Here is a 22,431-nt window from a genome sequence, read left to right as displayed (position 1 = left end):
TCTTTCTGTCCAATCAGCACTTGAAGAAAAACATATTTCTCAAATCTTTTCTGACAGCCTTGCTGGAGCCACCCAAGGGATATAAAAGACACCGCACAAAAATCGACTACCTTTTTTTCTCTTTTCCTGTCATTCCAGTAACATGTCGCAAACACATACGACCCATCTAAAAGGAAAAATATGTTTTCGCTGCTCAAACTTACTTTTTTGAACCGAGCAGAATAACTATCTGATAATCGACTTGGACATATTTGCAAGATTTGAAAGATTTACCCTTAATTGGGTCTGATTTATTCTAAAAGAAATTTAATTCCTTTTTACCTTTTGTTTTTTTAAGGAACAGAAATTCCTCAGTCCAGAAAGACTCTCATTTCATTCCGAAATCAAAAACAAACTTTACCATTTCTTCTCTCGTGCAACGAGAGAGCACACATAAAAAAATGATGCTTTCTTTAATAAATTTCTATATTAAATGTTGAAACCAGTCTTCATATTGCTAATTACTGACACTTTTTATTTTTTTTATTTTATTTTTTTTGTTAAGGGTTGAGAGATATTTATCTATGCTCATGCCACGGCTGTGATACCAGGCATCAGTGAATATCGACCAATTCCTTACAAATCTTTTCGATATAACTATTCAAATGTCCTGTCACAGCAAGTATTTCCTCCTCATCAACCTTACTGGTGAAAATAATGCAAAACGTGACTTACACAAGCGGCAGCACTTCTTTTTATCCTGTCGGGTGACAGAATCAAGAAAGAAAAGAAAAACTTTCATCTATAGATAGTTTATTAATATACATACGATATTAATCTGCATATGAGGACAATAACTGCTGTGAAAAGGAATGAAGGAGAAAGCACAGGGAATTTGTTTTGTTTTTTTTTTTGGACTGCAAAGAAAGAGAGAGAGAGAGAGAGAGAGAAAGAGACAATGAGAACAGTCGGTAAAGATTACAGATTTCCTTCAGGTGGGAGTTGGCAAGAAGGAGTTTAGACGAATATTTAAGAAGTTAATTGCAGAGCGGTTGAAAATAAGAAAATGCCGTTCGGAATAAGCCTCCCCAATGTTAAGAACGGCTTTTGGAATAAACACCCTTTGCAAGTTGGACAACCAATGCACATTCACTGTCTTCAGGTGGTCCCCCACTGCACTTTCACCAAAAATGGTTATGTACCCTAAAAGTGCTAGAAAGTGCCCGGAAGTCTGAATTCTAATATAATTGCTTTGCTTCAGAGTGTTCACATCACCTAAAAAAATTGAAATCTCATTTTTGGCGAGGAAGGGGCGATCTGACAGATCGTCTTCATCAACAAATTTACTGTTTTTATTTATTTATTTATTTATTCATTTATTTATTTATTGTAGTAAAGGAGCACCAGCGAATGTTCCACACTTCCACTACTTTAATTGTCATCAAAATCGGAATTTGTTTTTTTTTTTTGGACTGCAAAGAGAGAGAGAGAGAGAGAGAGAGAGAGACAATGAGAACAGTCGGTAAGGATTACAGATTTCCTGCAGGTGGGAGATGGCAAGAAGGAGTTTGGACGAATATTTATTATTATTATTATTATTATTATTATTAAATCTCAGCTTCCTTCATTACTGCAGTAAAACTTTCATAAAACTCATCTCTTATATTTTAATACAAGTCACATTGTGGTGTATAAACAGACAGAGCTGTGAAAATTTTCTCACCAACCAGCAACTTCAGCAGAATTATTCAAGAAAACCTAGTTGACCGATTGAGACATGATTCACCTCCAGCACATCATTAGAAACCACACAATACCCACTACTCCAAAAAATGTGAGAGATTTTTTTTCATGCTTTAAAAGAAAAAGTCTTTAATGTAAACTTGTAACTAACCTGCCTGTATGTTTCTTCCATTAAAACATCAAGCCCTGCCAATGGAGTTGGAGATTTATCTTTGAATTTTATCAACAGTCTTCTCTGGATGGCGCGAAACTGCGAGGTTCTCTGAGCAAGTTCAGATTTACACCTCGTGGATTCCAATCGATGCTGCAAAACAAACACAGAACTAAAAGGAATAAATTATGTATAATATATATATATTATATCATTATATTACATACTAGCGGGGGTACCCGGCGTTGCCCGAGTGTTTGTTTCCGGGACGGGGGGGGGGGAGTTTAAAAAAATGTTATGGTAGGTAAGTAGGAAGGATCAAACCCAGAGTCATGAGTAAAAGTAGGAAAATAAAGTGTGAAAAAAAAATTAAAAAAAACATTTGCAACGTTAACAGTTCGGCCACCAAGAAAAGTCCATTCCAGTTGTTTAGGAAAAAAAAAAAAAAAAAAAAATGACTACGGTAGGTCGGCGCGAACGTGAAAATATAATGTGAATTGTCCAGCACGCTAACCACTACGCCACAGAGCACTGCAGCTTAGTTTAGTGATTTTAAATAACTTCACATGAAAGAACTACGAAGCCAAACCGGTGTTCTCTTCTCAACTGTTCCTTGTGAACGGTCCCCAAACGGTGTTAAATGGTGGCAGGGGGAGGAGGAATTTATTAGAGAGAAAATATTTTACCACTTCCATTGATCTTAACCGATTTTGGCCGTGACTTCTCAGCAGAAAAAATATAGAAATCTAAGATTATCGAGGAATTTGAGAAATAATAAGCCTATAACACACCTCAGATATTGTTCTGCCGTTTGTGCATATTATATTTGCATGAAATATCTTGATTTTTAATCCTATTAAGGTCAAAATCAGACGAGAAAAAATGAGTTCATTTTATTTATATAGAGATTATTATATTATGTATTATTATTATTATATTATTATATTTTTTTATTTTATTTTTATTTTTTTACACAGAGGTCACCACTTATCAAGGCCCTGGAGCCACTCAGGGATAAGGGTTATTGCGTGTAAAGTAATCAATGAGATAGTATTGTAGTAATCATTAGTATTGGAGATTTGATAGAGTGTCTTACTTAAGAGGGCGGTTTGTCAGGAATTTGTTTATGTTGGACTTGAAGACATCCAAGTTGTAGTCAGGTGGGAAACAGGCAAACGGAAGAGAATTCCACAGTTGTGCACTTCTGAGAAAGAAGCTCTGCTCATGGAATCTACATTTTGATTTAAAGAGTGGGGAAAATTATTGACAGTAGTTTCAGCCAGACGGGTGTTTCTCATGAAAGATTGGCGAGGGGGAGATGAGAGATTGGAGCTCAGACGAGCACTTGCCATGGAAATAACGATAAAACAAAGATAAAACAAAGACAGGCTCGCAACATCTCTTCTGTGTGAGAGAGGCTGCAGAGAAGAGAAAAGGGCATCCCTCACTAAACTACAAAGTCTATTTTGTACTCTGTCAAGGTAAGATAGGCTGTTTTTAGCAGCTCCTGCCCAGATGTGGCAGCAGTAATCCATCCTTGGACGTACTTGACTTTTATGTAGATAGAGAATTGCATCAGTAGTGAGATATCTTCTGGAGCGGCAGAAGGATCCCACCAGTTTCCCAGCGTCCTTGGCAACAGACCTGATGTATGTGTTCCATTTTAGATCAGAAGTAAAGGTCAAACCCAGAAGCTTGTCAAAACATGGAGTCTCCCCAAGATGAGAGCCATCCATTTCAATTGATGCCAGATGGGGATCAGAGCGTTGATGATGTAAAGATAGAAGCTTGGTTTTGGATGTATTAAAAGTGACCAGCTACCTCTTCCCCCACTGTACCACGTGCTCAAGATCAGAGGAGAGAGAATTAGAGAGAACTTTGTCATTTACAGCCTTAGATGTGTTGCCATAGATGGTCGTGTCATCAGCATAGATGTCAACGAATGATTTAAGTATGTGTTTTGGGAGATCATTGATGTAGATCAGGAAGAGAGTTGGGCCCAGGTTGGACCCCTGAGGGACTCCAGCATTAATACTGTGGGCCTCTGATTTCTACCCATCAACCACTTATGAACCTATCAGAAAGAAATGATTTAATGATTGTGTAAATATTTCCAGTGATACCATAGCTGGAAATCTTGTGAAGTAGGCCCTTATGCTATACCTTATCAAAGGCCTTCGATATGTCAAGAGCAATTACCCTGGAAAGGAAACCTTTGTCAAGAGATTCATTAATCCTATGAGATATAACCGTTAGCACATCTGCTGTAGATCTTGCGGAGCGGAAACCATATTGCATGTCACTAAGAAGGTTGTTTCTGCTGAGGTGGTTGACTACTTCTTTATTTAATATGGACTCCTACAACTTACTCATGACAAACAGGAGACTTATTGGTCTGTACTGAGAGGGAGATGACTTTTCACCTGAATTCTTAAATACAGGGTATACTGATGAGGGTTTCCAGGGTGTTGAAAAGCACTTCTCCTTAAGGCAATGCTTAAACAGTTTTGTAAGTATAGGGGCAAGTTCTGGTTGTAGCTTTTTCAGCACTATAACTGGAATGCCATCAGGGCCAGTTACTTTAGTGGAATCAAGGTTCTTGATTAGCTTGGCGACCTCACGCACAGATATTTGTATGTTGCATAGCTTGTTGTCTGTTATAGAAGGAAATACGGGGAGTTGATGGCCTTCGTCGCATAGGGTAGAGTTAGCTGCAAAGTTCTTGGCAAATAGTCTGGCCTTGTCTGATGCTGGCGAGATTACCTCAGGTCCATTGATGATGGTTGAGATAGAATGCACGCTTCTGTTCAGGATCCTGTTTGCTATTTGCCAAAACTGGTGGGAACCAAGCCGTTGCTCAGTTACTTTGGATTTAATGGACTGAGCATATAGCTCTCTTGCATTTTTATTACTCTTTTTTATTCTTTATATTACTACTATTATTATTATATATTATTATTATATTATATATTTATAATTATATTATACATTATTATTATATTATTATTATTATTATATTATACATTATTATTATTATATATTATTATTATTATATTATTATTATATATTTTTATTATATATTTTTATTATATTATTATATTATATATATTATTATTATTATTATATTATTACATTATTATTATTATTATTATATTATTATATTATATATTATTATTATTATATTATTACATTATTATTATTATTATTATATTATATATTATTATTATATTATATTATTATTATATTATATATTATTATTATATTATTATTATATTATTATTATAATTATTATTATATTATTATCATTATTATATCATTATTATAATTATTATTATATTATTATTATATTATTATCTTATATTATTATTATATTATTATTATTATATTATTATTATATTACATATTATTATATTATTATTATATATTAAAGAAATCGTTAAAGGTTACTTCATTTTTTTTCAAGCCTTTCATTTATTTTCTGTGGCTAAAGTAACAACACATCTGTCTACACTGTTGTGTGACGGAATCAAAAAAGGAAATAGCAAAGAAAAACTTTCATCTATAGACGGTTTATTGATATACATGTGGCATTAATCTGCATATGAAGACAACAACTACTGTGAAAAAGAATGAACATGAAATCACAGAGGAGTCTTCTCTTTTGGACAGCTGGGAGACAGAGGGAATAATCGGTGAAGATTAAAGTTGGAAGTTGGCAAGAAGGAGTTTAGGTGAATGTTTATTATTTATTTTTTTTAAATCTCAGGTTCATTCAAGGTATTTCGACCAAGGAACATGATATTTTTTATTAATGAAATTTTTAAAGGTTACTTCATTGTTTTAAGTCTTTCATTTATTTTATTGACATAAAGTTAATCTACATCTGAATAAGAAGCATCCGTGTATTTTTCTGTCCAGATAAAACTCTGATACTAGAATATTTAGAGCTGAACAACTCATACAAAGGAATTTAAATAAAGTTTGGTAAAAATTTATAACTGTAAATGTTTTATGATTGAACAAAACATTAAAAGCTATCTAATTATTTTGGACTTGATATCAATGAAACAAAACTAATTGATAAAAATAAGACAAAACTAATCAATTAGGAAAAAGACAAAACTAATTGATAAGAAAAGACAAAACTAATCGATAAGAGGAAAGAAGACAAAACTAATTAGTGAGACAATAGAAGACAAAAATGGGTGATCAGAAAAAGATAACAAAACTAATTGGTAAGAAAAAGATACAAAATAATTCATAAAAAAGAAAACTATACTTATTAATAAAAATGAAAAAACTAATTGATATGAAAAAAAAGACAAAACTAATTGATAAAAAAGAAGACAAAATTAATTGATAAAAAAGAAGACAAAACTAATTGATAAAAAAGAAGACAAAACTAATTGAAGATAATTTCTTTTTCTCTCATTCATCCACATACACAGAAATACACACTACAAAAAAAATGCTATTTGGGTGGGTGGGTGGGGGGATCTAGACAAGAATAAGGATCGCAATCGACTGAGAAAAAAAAGAACAGATTTTGATCGACATCGGTTTGACCATGACTTTTTTTGCAAAAACTGAATGCGTGTGTGAAAAAAACAAACATGACGATCAGTGAAAACAATAAGGAACACAAATTATATCATAGAAATATTTCAGTGACAATTTTAATTCATTCAAAACCGAGGCAAATACATGTAAAAATCAACTTTTAAAAGGTAAGTCTTTAGTTGATACTCTATCGCACTTTGACACAAAACTTTCTCATAAAACTATTTAAACCAAACTTTTTAATGGCTGACATTTTATTTTTTAAATATGGAAAAACCCACTATTCCAATCCACAGTGTCCCATTTTGGGAGGTACAAGCTCCCCAAAATGAGGCATTCTGGATTGATACTTTTATTTAAAAAAAACAAAAAACAGAAAAAAACATTCATTTATTTAAATATATTTTGTTTAAATATGTTTTTTTCCTTACATTAAAAACTTACCGTGTCTTTGCTTTAATAGATTTTATTAAAATGTTTTATATAAAAAAACAAATTGCATAAAAAATAAATCTTGGTCATGAAAGTCTAAACACACTTGTTAGTTTATATTTGTTTACAGGGACTCTCTCTCTCTCTCTCTCTCTCTCTCTCTCTCTCTCTCTCTCTCTGTGCGTGCGCGCGTGTGCGTGTGCGTGTTTGTGTGCGTGTGCGTGTTTGTGTGCGTGTTTGTGTGCGTGTGTGTGTGTGTGTGTGTGTGTGTGTGTGTGTGTGCAAAGGTCATGGTCAAACCAGTGTCGATCAAAATCTGTTCTTTTGTTTTGCCCAGTCAATTGGGGTCCTTATCCTTGTCTTGATCCCATTTTTTAAGCATTCACAGCAGAAGCAGCAACCGATGCTGACAGCTTAAAAACTGAATTCTGAATTGTTAACCAATATCAAGTTTTGAGAGAAGAAGCAGCAGCAGCAGCGACCACCGCTTCTTCGCGTACTGCATTTTTTTTCACCTTTTTATTTGTCGCTCCCATTTTTTTCTTCTACTGAAAATCAGGCTGAACATATGTATGTTCACTTATTCCTTATCTATATAAATATAACAGTAGATGTGTGTATGAGTGTGTAAATATTTAACCAATAAACTATTAAACTACTGGTCACATAATGCTGAACTTAACAGAAAATAGTAATCATACACCAAGGATGGTTTATAATAAAGAAAATCTTTGTTTGGATGGATGAATTATGCATACAGGAATATGTTGAAATGCAAAATGTTCATTTCAACTTGCCGACATATTTCTATTACTTTTGCACATGTGCAAATTCATTCATAGTTTGAACTTGTTTCATTTTAAATCTTTCTTGTCTATCTGTTGATAGATCAAATGGTTGGGAACGCAGCTGGATCACTAAATGTCTTGTTTCGATTCTAACTGATGGCATCCAAGTCATTTTTTTTTAAATCTTTTGCAATCAGTACTATATCTGAGGTACAATATAATATTCAATAGAGAATTGGCTCCGTAATAATAAATACGAAATCTGCATGAATCCAAATATATTTACGCGTATTTTACAACCAGGCAAATCCCCCCCCTACTCATATATAATAAAATAATAAGACCACATTATTTCAACTTCATATATACAAACTTTGATACTATCATGATTCACACACACACACACACACACACACAAGCATACACACACACACACACACATAAGCACCTTCAACGTTTTATTTAAATAAATATTTTTGTTAAATTACCAATCATATTCAATCTTACTAAACTTTTAACTTCAAAAGTCAACCTTGCAATTCTTGTTCCCTCAAAAATTTAATGCATAAATTGCATCTCCAAAGTAAAACATTAGGGAAATGTAAGAATCCATTTTGGATGACTAAATAGAATCTAGTCTATGGCTTCAATTCTTTCTTACCTCAAAATGTGTGCCAATGATTTCAAAATATTCCTGCAGAGGTAAATTGCCATTGAAGGTCAATTTGTATTCTCCAGTCTGCTTTTTGTTAAAATGATTATTCAATCGAGTGACCAATTGATCAGCAAGTAAATAGATTGCGTCAAAATCATCGCACTGCAGTCGGTACCTTTCTACGAAGGAGGAAGAAAAGATATTAAAATTTAAAGAATTGTCAAAAAATGCGTACGTTTTTCAATCATTCAATCGAAACAAAATTGTGTGCATTTATTACTTTACCAAGGAAATTATATTTTTGCTCAGGTTTGTTTACTTCCTCATAAGCTCATAATGCTGGACCAATCATCACATTTGGTTAAAATATTGGATACGGTTTACCTGAGAACTGATTTAATTTTATGATTTCTAAGTCAAAAGTTAAGGTAACAGAAATGGAGAAAGTGACACTTTTATCAATAACTTCAGTTCTGTTTATCACAGAGATTCACTATTTGGCCAATATTGTAGTCAATGAAGTCTGTATCCCGTATTCTTTATCTATGCCTAAAACTAAATGAAAATTCTATGGAGTAAATTTTCTTTCTTAGAATTGTACTTCTGTGGAACAGAATGCTGTGGGGCTGCATCTTAGCTAACTATTACATGGTAATTTTCAAGTCTAATGTAAATAAGTTCTTGAATTATCCTCTTAAATAATCCAACCCTACTCAAGTTCCACCATTACAAATCATTATAATGTTTTCTACCCAACACTCATTAACCCTTATCCTTGAGTGGCTTTTGGACCTTAATAATGGGGTGATCCTCCCTCCAATAAAAAAATTCCAATATGACATTGACATTTTGGCAAAATTTAAACTTCCAATTTTTCTAAACTTGATGTATGTATCTGATGTTTTTTGATAATAATAAACACCATGCTATAATTCCAGGCTAGTCAAACAGTTTTTGAGTTATCAACGTTTCCATGGAATAAGTTTAAGAACACTCACATTCAATATAGAAAAAGTATGATCGATGGTAAAACTTTGGCCCATCCTTACGTTGTCTGGCAGAGTTATGCTGTCACAGGATTAACTTGTGTTCTTGTTAAAAATAGCTAATGAAAGCTGAAATATTATTTTTAGTAAACTGTCTCTTAAACTCACATTCATTTGCGGAATCCATTATACTTGAAAGGAAATTAAACATAACAAAGCAATGATACATTTTAGCTATGTCTTTTCTTGACATATGTAAACATGACAGAGCAATGATACACTTTAGCTATGTCTTTTCTCGACATATGTAAACATGACAGAGCAATAATACATTTTACATGTGTCTTAATACAAACATAACAGAGCAATGATACATTTTACCTATGTCTTTTCTTGACATACTTAAACATGACAGAGCAATGATATATTTTAGCTATGTCTTTTCTTGACATGTAAACATGACAGAGCAATGATACATTTTACCTATGTCTTTTCTTGACATACTTAAACATGACAGAGCAATGATACATTTTAGCATATGTCTTTTCTCGACATATGTAAACATGACAGAGCAATGATACATTTTACCTATGTCTTTTCTTGACATACTTAAACATGACAGAGCAATGATACATTTTAGCATGTCTTTTCTCAACATATGTAAACATGACAGAGCAATGATACATTTTACCTATGTCTTTTCTTGACATACTTAAACATGACAGAGCAATGATACATTTTAGCATATGTCTTTTCTCGACATATGTAAACATGACAGAGCAATGATACATTTTACCTATGTCTTTTCTTGACATACTTAAACATGACAGAGCAATGATACATTTTAGCATATGTCTTTTCTCGACATATGTAAACATGACAGAGCAATGATACATTTTATCTATGTCTTTTCTCGACATATGTAAACATGACAGAGCAATGATACATTTTATCTATGTCTTTTCTCAACATATGTAAACATGACAGAGCAATGATATATTTTAGCATATGTCTGTTTTCAATATCTATGAACATGACAAAGCAATAATACATTTTACATGTGCCTGAATACAAACATGACAGAGCAGTGATACATTTTACTATATGTTTTTCTCAACGTGTACAAACATACCAGAGCAATGATACACTTTACCTATGTCTTTTCTCAACATATAATAAATTAAGTACCATCACTGCCATTCAGTATTTGTGTATTTTGATGTTTCTTATAAGTGTAAATTAATTCCAACCAATTATTTTAACATTTCTTTCCAATGTGTGAACACTTGTGCATTTTATGACATACAGATTTAAATGGAACGTGACATGAAATATAAATACCAAAGTCAGTGAAGATAATAGTCTGAAATAACAACATTAATAATCCAGAAAATTTTAACAAAAATAATATAGATTTACTTACCAGATTTTGAAGCTAAAATTGTTACTATGGGTCCGTTATAATACTGGAAACCTAATGCGGTCCCTGGACCAGAAGGATTTATTCCAAAGAATTCTGGAAAAATAATGCAAAGTTTATCTAAAAGTTCAACTGTTTAATGGAAAACATTGCATAAAATGTTTTAAAGAAATTATATTTCTGAAATTAGTCTTAAACAGTATATCTTGGTCTACTTTTTCATGTTTGATATTTTTGCATAAAAATGAATGTAATATTTAATTTAAAAAAATATAAGTATAACGCAGACACATACTGCACCAACCACACCGGGTGTCCTTAACCTCATAGGATTCCAGCCGATATGACAGGTGTTCTTTCAATCGTACATTGTCCCATCACAAATTGGCCTGTTGATCGTCTTCACCCACTGTGTTTTCATGGTGGGGTGCTTTGCCTCTCGATCAAATCGTCTCCTACCCTGTGTAGGTAGTCTCCGGGTACATCAATCACTCCGCTGGTCCTTGCAGCTTGCTGCAAAATGAAGAGTCCTCACCACAAACAAACAGAACTCCGGTTTATAACAATAACAAACTATTTATTAATTTCATTACTTCATAACAGCTACTGTCTAAATTGAGGTGACTGACTATAGCAGTGAAACGATGTAACACCAGACCAGCAAAGTCACAGATTTCCCATTAACACAGGCTAGTTAACATCATAACATCAGGCCCTGAGGGCTCCCAAATCGGGAGCGCTTGACCAGCTCAGCTGTTCAGTTTGCTAGCTATGACTCTACTCTTTTTAGAATTCCTTTTTCTAAATCCAACCCCTTTTCCCCACCTCTCCTTCAGAGAGTCGTTACAAACATCCTTTCTTTCTTCCTCTTAGAGCTTATCTCTACCAAATTTTAACCCTCATTATTTGCACTGAGGTTTTTAATTATTATCAAATTAGGAGTGATTAGTCATTCCAGGTCGAACAATGCTTGGCGGCGACCCTTACCCTTGACCCCCATTCTAAGTTGTCAGCCTTAATCAGCTAAGGATCTCTGGATCTCTTCATACCTCCCAACAGAGGTCCTAAAAACAACCTTTCATGTTAACAGATGTATAACGACAATGAGATAAAAACAATTATTATTTGTTTTTTCTCTTTCTGACAAAATCCCATAGACATTTCTGTTTTGTCCCAATCAGACATCAATACCCCCTCTTCTGCCCTCTCTTCTTCTATCCTGTCCGGTCAAACACCCCCTCTCACCGCAATATGCATCTCGCTGCATGCATTCAGGACACCAATAGTGTTATATAAGTATGTGAATTGAGTAGGATTACCTCTGAAAGAAAAAAAAAACATGACTGACAAATCACTAACTACTTAAGCCCAATCCTAACAATAACTTCACATGCTTATATTTTCTATCAAATATCAATTTTTTTAGTGCAAATACATCACACATGAATACGTAAAGCAAAATAGTTTGGAACTAATTGCATAGTTGTATTAAATTCCCAAATCACTTAATTTCCTAAATAGTTATTTGAACACTGAACGCCTTAGCCTGAAACCTATCCATGCAAACAACTATATTAGTGGAGTAAATATGTAAAATTCAATTAAATCATGTCAAAAAAGATGTCTACACAACAAAGAGTGCAGCAAAATTTTAGTTTGTGCATGAAAAAGAATGCAGAAAAGAAAATGTAGGCAAACGTAACTGTTTGCAACATAAAATATTTTAAAGTTTTGAAATTAAGTGCTCATCTGAGCTTCAATCTCTTGTGTCCTCCCCCCACCAAACTTTCACAAAAAGCACTCGTCTAGCTACCATCAATATCTCCTACTCTCTATTTGTGCCTAAATCTAAACACAAATTCCATGAACAAAGATTCTTTCCTATAACTATCCGTCTGTGGAACTCTGTCCTGCTGTCCTGCTTTCCAGCTGATTATAACATGGTCGTCTTCAAATCCAATGTAAATAAGTTCTTGTTGAGTCGTCTCCTTGAATAGTTAAATTCTACCCAACTTCCACCACCAACGATCACTATGCTGTCGTCTCAGTGACCACCTTACATTAATTAACCTTTATCCTCGAGAAGCCTTCAGGCCTTGATAAGTGATGACTCCCTTGTAAAAAGAATTAATCTAAAACTGTATATTTTAGTTTACCTACTCAAATGTGATGTATTTGTGTTAAAACAATTTAATCTTTAATAGAAACAAGTATATGAAGTTACCATTTGAAGTGTGTAGGTGCCTCCAGAATAATAAAACTAAAAAATTTATAGAGACACGATGTAGGGAGTTGAGCAACAAGATATCTTTTCACATTACACTTACAGTAACTCCTCGCTACTTCACGGTTCAATTATCATGGATTCGCTATTTCACTTTTTTTTTTTTTTAAGATATTAATATTGCATGTTTTAACCATAAATCCACCATAAATTCATAAAAACCGAGATAATCGAACATTCTGTACATATTTATATACAGTACTGAACTGTAATAGTGTACTATACAACCTAACAAGTGTTACAATCTATCTATTATCTATAATATGAATCTAACCTGTCTGTTTAAATGTATGTATGTTTGTATATCTTGCAAAAACTTTCGACAGAGGCAAGATTGGTATCATTTGAAGCTCAACATCTCAGACAACAAATATCGAAAAATTGGCCCAAAACATTAATTCCTTCACCCTAAACTTGGCCGTTTTGTACAAGGAGGAATCGATTTTTTTCACTGACATTTTAGCAAGCCATCGTCACTGTTGAATCGACTTCGGTTAATTTTAACGCTTTTGACTTCCAGTCGTGTCATGGCGACATCGGCTAAGACGTCAGATTTTATTTCATTTTCTTTTCCGCTTTGTGTCACAGGTTCGAGCCTGCCTGCCTACTACCCCTTTTTTTTTTTTTTTTGCTCTACACACACTTCCAAACACCTGGACAACGCCGGGCACATAGGCTAGTTATTAATATAGTAAAGAGTGGGTTATAAACATTACAGAGATGGTTTTAAACAATTAAATAAGGCAAAAATAATGGTTTGGTTCTACTTCACGGATTTTAGAATATGACGGGTGGTCTCGGTCCCCATATACCATGATATTCAAGGGAATACTATTACTGTACACGTCTGCATGTCAATAGTTAGGGAAGCAGGAGTCTGAGGTAGAATTCCAAAGTCTAGTAGTTCGTGGGAAGAAACTTATGCTGTTGCATTTTTTTATTTCAATAAATAATCGATCAATGGTAAATCAACAAAATGTGGAGGTGAGGAATACACGCATAAATAGAAACACGAGAAGTGGCAATAATTTTATTAATACAGAAATTTAATTAGTTTATCTTTCCAGGGAGATAATTCATGGTTATTTATAGAATAGTCTCCCTTGTTTATTTGAAATCTATTCATCTAAGGTAATGTTATTGGTCGGTTTGTCATGCTCAAATTCAAACAGATTTTTCATTACTAAAAAACGAACATTGAACGGTTGCAACATGAGAACGATCCGTTTTGTTTTAGATATCTTTTACTTTTATGAATGACATTATAAGCACTTTTTTTTTTAAATTACTTTAAGGTGGTAACTTCTCGTATCAAGGGAGATAACTTATCTCGACTTATTTTTAGATTTTTGTTAACGTTTTCTTTCAACAATAATTTTTGAATCACAAAACAGCAAAGATGTTTCAAAAATTTATTTTGAAATAGAAATGAAAACAGTTTTTATAAGCGAGTTAATAAAAGAAAGAAAACAAAAAAAAAAACAAAGAAAAACAACAATGAAAATTGAATTTGGGAATTCATACAAACAAATATCCTCCCATAACTTAGGAATATTCACTGCAGTCGAAATTAAATGGTTTGACTAGTTTTTTTTTTTTTTTTTTTTTTTTCACTTTTACCGAAACTAATGAAAACTCAAATCCATATCACATCTTCCCATGTTTATATTTGTGATTCTTGCAGGTTGTTTATTTTTTTGGGGGGGGGGGGGGGCATTTTCACATCAAACAAGACAGTGCCATTTTGATGCTATTATCTGGGATATAAATTGTAGGGATACTATGTAGGAAGTTGAGCAATAAGATGTCTTTTTACATTACGCTTGAACTTCTGCATGTCAGTACAGTCGAGAAAGCAGGAATTCAGAAGGGAATTCTAAAGTTTAGCAGTTCTAGGGAAGAAACTATTAGAGTAGAAGGCTTTCTGGTATCTGGGGATCTCTACTGTGTAGGGGTGGGATTTTGCTGCTTGTCGGGTTTGTCGGTGGTATTTACGTCGAGGGGGTACGAGGGGGCGTGTAGTTCGTTGGAGCATCTACCATTAAAATACTTGTAAAACAGGCAGAGGGATGCAACATTTTATCGATGGGACAGAGGTTGAAGCCTAACTGACAGTTCGGGACCTATTAGGTTGCTGACTCTCTTTTGACTAGTAATAGATGAATCAGGCCAAATATGGCAACAATACTCCATGCAGGGGCGAAGTTTGAAGCATGTGAATGTAACACCACCCCCCTACCCCCCCCCCCCACCAAAAGAAACTGACAGAACTCCTTTGTACCAACACCAATAAATTTATATGTTGATGCATGCATTGGACAGCTTTTAGAAACTGATCCCATCATCATCATCATAATGATCATTGGTTTGATATCCATTTTACAAGCTGACGTGTTGGACCACTTTAAGAAATCGACTTTCATACTTACCCATCTCTGGCCAGGTCTTTATTCCTCTTTCTCTCATTTGCATTTTTATTACTTCCTCTTTTTTTAATCTTGAACTTTTTCTGTTAACTGACCTTGCTATCTCAACTGTTCTATATTTACTAACCCAAACAACATCATTTATTCTTTGAATTGGACTAAACTAGTGAAGTCTTCTGTTCTGCACAGATCTCCCTATAATCTATCAGATTTAATTTTCCTCTGAAAACATCTATAATATAAATCTCACCTGTCTGTTTAAATGTATGTATGTATGTATGTATGCATGTTTGTAGATCTGCCTAAAACTTTTGACAGAGGTGATGGATTTTCACAAGATCAGTATCGTTTTGAAGCTCGACCCTTTGGACGACAAATTTGGCTAAAACCATTAGTTCCTTCACCTTCAACTGGGCACTTTTCTACAGGGAGGGGTCACTTTTTTCGACAATATTTTTGATTGACTAGCCTTAATTTAAACCTTCATCACTTGGTTTGGCGATGGACGCAACGGCAAAGATACCACTTTTTTTTTTTCACATTCTTTTCCTCCTTCATGGTACGGGTTCGAGCCTGCCTGCCTACTACCACTTTACTTTTTTGCTCAACATACACCTCCAAACACACAGGCAACGCTGGCCACCCAGGCCAGTCATAAATAAGCCCGTCTTTAAGACTCTTATCACACATCAGAATAAAGACTTTTATAAGAGGTTTCGATTTTAATGAATGGAAAAAATAAATAAATAAACTTACCAGGGAAAATACTGTTGAGATTGGCCGAGGATTTGTTTGATTCAATTGTGATTTTATGATTAGCATTTTTCACTGGTAGACATGGCTTAACGACGGTGTATAAAGGGAGTTTAATGGTGCTGGTCATTTGCCGGGAACTACCTGCATAGAGAAACCGTTTAAAGATTTAAATTTTGGGAATTGAATAAAATTTTTAATTTTATCATAGTTACGAATAAACATACAAACTAGGATTTTTTAATTTTGCAATAAATCATCTATATATTAATATGATAGCGTGTGTGTTCTTTTCTGTGTCACACTTACATCCGGGTCATTTAATTGTTATGTACTTCTATTTCTTGTAATAATTTTACCAAGAATTCATCATAAGCTTTGGTTTCGGTTTCGATTTTGATTATGGCTGAAGGAACTCAAGTTATATATATATATATATATATATATATATATATATATATATATTTGGATTTTACCGTCACTAGATTATTTATCTTCCACCAGACTATCCATTTATGTGTAATCACCTTTTTCTTCACCATATTCCCTTTGCTTCACTTTTTTTGTTATCAAGTAAGATCTTTGACTTGTTGTTTCATCAAATACTTTTGCATGCAAAATCCGATCCCGCATTTTGCTAATTCCTACCCTCTGATGAGAAGGAAAGTATTTCTTCGAAACTCCACAGATTAAGGACTATCCACTTATCTAGTGTTTCCTTTTCAGATTAAATATGTTTTTAACTCATTTCAAAGAGTTTTTTAACATGTTTTATTAACTGTTTGCTCGTCTATATATAGATATATATATATATATATTTTTTTTTTCATAAGTTTTTATTTCGGTTTCAATTCAAGTCATAGGGATATATTTTTTTTTATCGTTGAAATCGCAACTTTATGATATAGAAAAATCGATAGAACATTAAATCTATAATAATATATATGAAATCTGCAAGAATTAAAATATCATATTTAAGCGTACTTTACGACCGGACTTTGCCGGGCGTTCGTGCTAGCTTATATAAATACTTTTGCAGTTTTAACAAAAAACCTACAATAATATCAGAGCGTCTCCATTTACACTGAACATCTAGGGAATGCCAACATCAATATATTTCATATGAATGAGTGCTCTGTGGAATTTCCACAGGTCCCACTAGTCGTCATTATTATGCAATCAAGCATCGTCGTTATTTTGCAATCATTTATCCTCATTATTATGCGAGCAATCAGCAGTATTCTTATGTAATTGCTCACTTCACGATTGTGCAATCAATCTGCATCATTATTATGTAATCTGCATCATTATTATGTAATCTGCATCATTATTATGTAATCTGCGTCATAATTATGTAATCAATGTCATTATTATGCAGTCAAACAGTGGAATTTTTATTCAGTCAAGCCTGCCTCCATTGCCCAGCTGTAAAATATGCTTAAATATTTTTTTTTTTTTTTATTACATTTTCACCCCAAACAAGGCACATTGCCACTTTAGTGTAGGGGGCTACTATCAGGGGCAGCAACTACTGCGGCACTATGTTGGGATTTGGGCAGCAAGATGTCGGTTCACGTTACACTTGAACTTCTGCATGTCAGTACAGTTAGGGAAGCAGGAACCTGGAATGGAATTCCAGAGTCTAGTGGTTCTGGGGAAGAAACTACTGGAGTAGAAAGATCTTTTGCATCTAGGAATCTCTACTGTGTGGGGGTGGGATTTAGCTGCCTGTCGGGTTTGTCGAGGGTGTCTACGTCGTGGGGGCACAAGTGTCTGCAGTTCGTCAGAGCATTTACCATTAAAATACTTGTAGAACAGGCAGAGGGATGCAACGTTTCGTCGATGGGACAGAGGCTGAAGCTTAGATGCCAGTTCAGGGCCTATCAGATTGGCGACTCTCTTTTGCACCTTGTCTAGGAGCGAGAGACTAGTAGCAGATGCACCAGCCCAAATGTGACAACAATACTCCATACATGGGCGAATGGTGGCCTTATAGAGGTACAGGATACTTTCAGGTGTCAGTAGTTTTAATATAATATTTTGATTAATGCAGGTTTCATATTTATATATATATTATATTGGACCCAATATACAGTAATGATGTAAAGTTGAAAACAAATGACTTGTGCGCCACCACCGAGGATCGAAACCAAAACGTTTAGCTTACAATTTACTTTTTCCATTGAGGTTAATACCTGCGCTATGAAATCATGTTTGCTGCAAGCCTAAAAATTAAAACATGAACCAATAGCTATTACGTTACGCATGCATATTCAACAATATTAACCTGGCAAATTCCATTTTTTTAATTTTCACAGTTTTGCACCGATTTTCCCCAGTGAAAACCTAAATATAAAGTTTTGCATGGGTTTGAATACCCTATATTTTAAGTTTCATGTCTGTAGACCAAAAATTGACAGAGGAGTTTGGTAGGCAAAATTTTTTAAACAAATATATATACGCATATATAAATATATAAAGAATGAGGTTTGTGTTCACCTTTTTATGCAAATATTACCCAACTATCAATCATGTCAAATATCTGCATGAATATAATTACATGTGATAGTTAACTAAAGATGATCATCCCATAAGAAAAGCGAAAAAAACTCATAGGGAATGAATTAAAATAAATGTTTAAAAGAATATGCAAATTAGTTACATCTTTTGCAGATGAATGCAATTCCATGACCCATATATAACAAAGTTGTATTTACTTTTTAAATAAATAAAAAAAAAAGGGGGTTTAATATAAATACACACACAAAAAAAATTTAGAGGAGTATAGATGTGTGTTATTTTTTTGCTTTCATTTTACTTTAGTTGAAATTCTCAGAAATCAAGGGACCCCTTTCCTTGAACTAACCCGATATAAGGTATATTAATATTCAAATATTCCATTAAAGTTCTTTTTCACGTCTAAAACACTGAGTTTGTGTACAAGTCGAGAACATATTTTCCTCTAATTCACTAGACAACTGTGTTATAGTATATCTTACTTGTGGTCTTTAAGTCTTACTGTATTCCAGGTCAAGATTTCATCTAGTCTGGTGGAATAGCCAACTTTGTGTTGTTACTATATGCAACTTCAACTGAAAAAAGTGCAAAATTTCTCATATAATTCAATATGTGTGTGTATGTGTATTGTTTCATTTTACTTCAGTCAAAGTTCTCAGAAATCTTGTGGTCTTTACGTCACTGTATTCCAGGTCAAGACTTCATCTAGTCTGCTGGAATATCCAACTATATGTTCTTACTATATGTAACATCATTTAAAGAAAGCGCACCATTCCTCGTATAATCCAATGTTGTGTAACCATACTGAATGGAGTCTTAGTTGGTCTGTGAATACTTCATGTTATTTTGAATATTTAGTCAGGTTTTAATTGTAAAGGGAAGTGTCAGGTTGTTTTGATAAATCCTTGTACAGAGATACCCATCACACACTTGAGGATAGGCATTCAAGTTCTCACCCATATGTTTTCATATGCGCCCCCTTTAAGTCAGGCATAATAAAGTCACTCATTTACCTGTAGAAGGCCATACGTAAGTCGCACACACTCGAGCTGTTAGACTTATAGGGAGTCCTGGGGAATGAAGGTAAAACGATGCAAATATTTCTTTTGTCTCGTTTGGTTCTGAAAAAGAAAAAAAAATAAAGAAAAAATCAAGCACTTGCTGACACCATCCCTCCTCCTTCAATTGCCACCACTACTTCCTTTTTATAGTTGACATTTGGGTCAAAATTTGAGGGAGAGAGAGAGACAGAGAGAGAGAGAGACCCATTGGCCCCATCTGAAGATATCCTGAAATACTCCATCTCTTGGATTTTTCCCTTTGAATCCAATTAAAATCAAACATGGTGAAGGGTGAAGAGGGGGGAGGAGTTCTTCTCAGTCTATGAGCAAAATTCACTTGTAATGTTAGGTTGCATAAAAGTGTTAACGTTGGTCAAAATTCGACTTCCTTCTTTAATCAGATTTTTTTTTAATTATCGATTTTCGGTACTTACTTTTGATACAAAACCTTATGTCAGAACAATCCCAGACACATCGAGTACCTTCGAGTGAATTTAAAAAAAAAACATCAGCCCAGTCATTTCCGAGTCCATAAGGAACAAACTCACACAAAGTTTGTTTTATATAATAATAGATTTTGTGTTATTGTGATAAATAGGAAAATTCCTCTCGGAAACAAATTCTCATTCCCTCAGTTGCAGTGTAATAATTTTGGATGGAATTTGATCGGGAAATATGATCTTGACATCAATCGACGATCAATTTATAAGTTATTTTTATTATTTTGTAGAGTAGAGACAGACGCAAAAAATTAGTTTGTACATACCAAGAGATGCGATTTCAAATTCCAATTGGTCAGTGGAAAGAGGAGGCGGAACGTCAATGTTGCATCTGATGTTTTCGATAAGGATTTTTGAACTGAACAGGAGCTGGAAAAAAAAGAAACAAAACAACGGCAAAATAACCAATCGAGGTGCTTACCCAGTTTTACCAAGATATTTAAAACTGCTCGTAAAACTAAAGTAAACAAAATGGCACAAAAATTGCATTATGTACTTACCTGTGAGGTTAAAAAATAATGTATTAAAAATTACACAAATTCATCAAATATTTAGTAGCATTATATTGTGATTTTAATTTTTGTAATTTATATATATATAAAAGTGAAATTGTCTGTCTGTGTGTGTACATTTCCCTACCAAACTACTCTGTCAATTTTCAGTTTACAGACTCGAGATTTGGTATAAGGGGTATTGAGATTTGGGAAAATCTTTTTAATCAGTTTTCGGCCAGAAATTTGCCTGTTTTGACCTTTGAAAACTCTACCAAACTCCTCCGTCTAAACACTTGAACTTTAGATGTAGCTTACTTGGACATGGATCAAACTTTTTAATTTGATTTGAGCCCAAACCAATAAATGTTAAGGGGTCAGAATTGGGGTCAAAGTTAAAAAGAATTTGACCTCTGCGGTCTCTACCAAATTACTCAACCAATTTCTGGTCTAAACATTTGAAATTTTACATAAAGTATATATAGTGTATATAGGGCAAACGTTTTAATCGGTTTTTGGCTGAAAATTTGGCTGCCAAGGGGTCAAAGTTCAAAAGATTTGACCTTTGCGATCTCTAGCAAACTATTAAGCCAATTTTGGGTCTAAACATTTGAAAGTTTACATAAAGGGTAATCAGATATGCAGCAAGCTTTTTAATCAGGTTTTGGGAGAAAATTTGGCTGCCAAGAGGTCAAAGTTGAAAGAGTTGACCTTTGCAGACTCTACCAGACCCCTCTGCCAGTTTTGGTGGTGCAAAACTATTCTGGTCATGAAATTAATTTTAATCATCCTTGGAAGGGTATTCTACTAGTATATATATATATATATATATATATATATATATATATATATTATATATATATATATATATATAATATATATACATCTATATATCTATAAAAGTGAACGTGTCTGTGTGTCTGTCTGTCTGTGTACATTTCCCTACGCAATAACTCTGTCAATGTTTAGTCTATAGACTCGAAATTTGAAATACCGGGTACTGAGATTTGGGAAAATCGATGTGACGGGTGTCAGCCAGAAATTTGGCTGTTAAGGGGTCAAATTTCAACGATTTGACCTTTAAGAACTCTACCAAACTCCTCCGACAATTTTGGGTCTAGACACTTGAAATTTTAGATATAGGTTCCTTGAACATGGATCTAACTTAATAAAGTGATTTGAGTCCGAAACAATAAATTTTAAGGGGTCATAATAGGGGTCAAATTTTTAAAAAAATAACCATTTTTTTGTTTTTTTTGCTTTTTTTGCACATCATACACCTCCAAACATCCGAGCAAGGGGTCAAAGTTCAACGATTTGACCTTTGAGAATTCTACCAAACTCCTCCGCCAATTGTGGGTCTAAACACTTGAAATTTTAGATATAGGTTCCTTGGACATGGATATAACTTAATAACTTGATTGAGTCCAAAACAATAAATGTTAAGGGGACATAATAGGGGTCAAAGTTTAAAAAAATTGACCGCTTTTTCTTTTTCTTTTTTTTCTCAACATACACCTCCAAACACCCGGGCAACGCCGGGCTGAAATGCTAGTAATATATATATATAATATATATATATATATATATACAATATATATATATAATATATATATAATATATATATATAATATATATATATATATATATATACTCGGGTTTTTTTTATATTCAAAAGTAATGGA

The 22,431-nt window shown here is 33.7% G+C and overlaps 1 protein-coding gene across 4 annotated transcripts in view; it reads right to left on the bottom strand.

Annotated features, from left to right (window-relative positions):
• Positions 1-22,431, bottom strand: part of LOC145254766 (protein PTHB1-like) — a 141,762-nt gene that overhangs the window by 33,208 nt on the left and 86,123 nt on the right. For all 4 annotated transcript variants that reach the window (XM_080113534.1, XM_080113531.1, XM_080113530.1 and 1 more), the window contains 6 exons: positions 20,522-20,624; positions 19,708-19,815; positions 16,181-16,321; positions 10,718-10,810; positions 8,315-8,487; positions 1,874-2,026 (listed from right to left, as the gene is read on the bottom strand). In XM_080113534.1, the coding sequence (XP_079969660.1) occupies positions 1,874-2,026; positions 8,315-8,487; positions 10,718-10,810; positions 16,181-16,321; positions 19,708-19,815; positions 20,522-20,624 (771 nt within the window). The remainder of the gene's footprint in view (positions 1-1,873; positions 2,027-8,314; positions 8,488-10,717; positions 10,811-16,180; positions 16,322-19,707; positions 19,816-20,521; positions 20,625-22,431) is intronic.

The sequence above is a fragment of the Euprymna scolopes genome, chromosome 30 (genome assembly GCF_053919585.1).
Source record: "Euprymna scolopes isolate OS-2025 chromosome 30, ASM5391958v1, whole genome shotgun sequence".
NCBI lineage: Eukaryota > Metazoa > Mollusca > Cephalopoda > Sepiida > Sepiolidae > Euprymna > Euprymna scolopes.
This window is presented reverse-complemented; position numbering and strand designations above follow the sequence as displayed.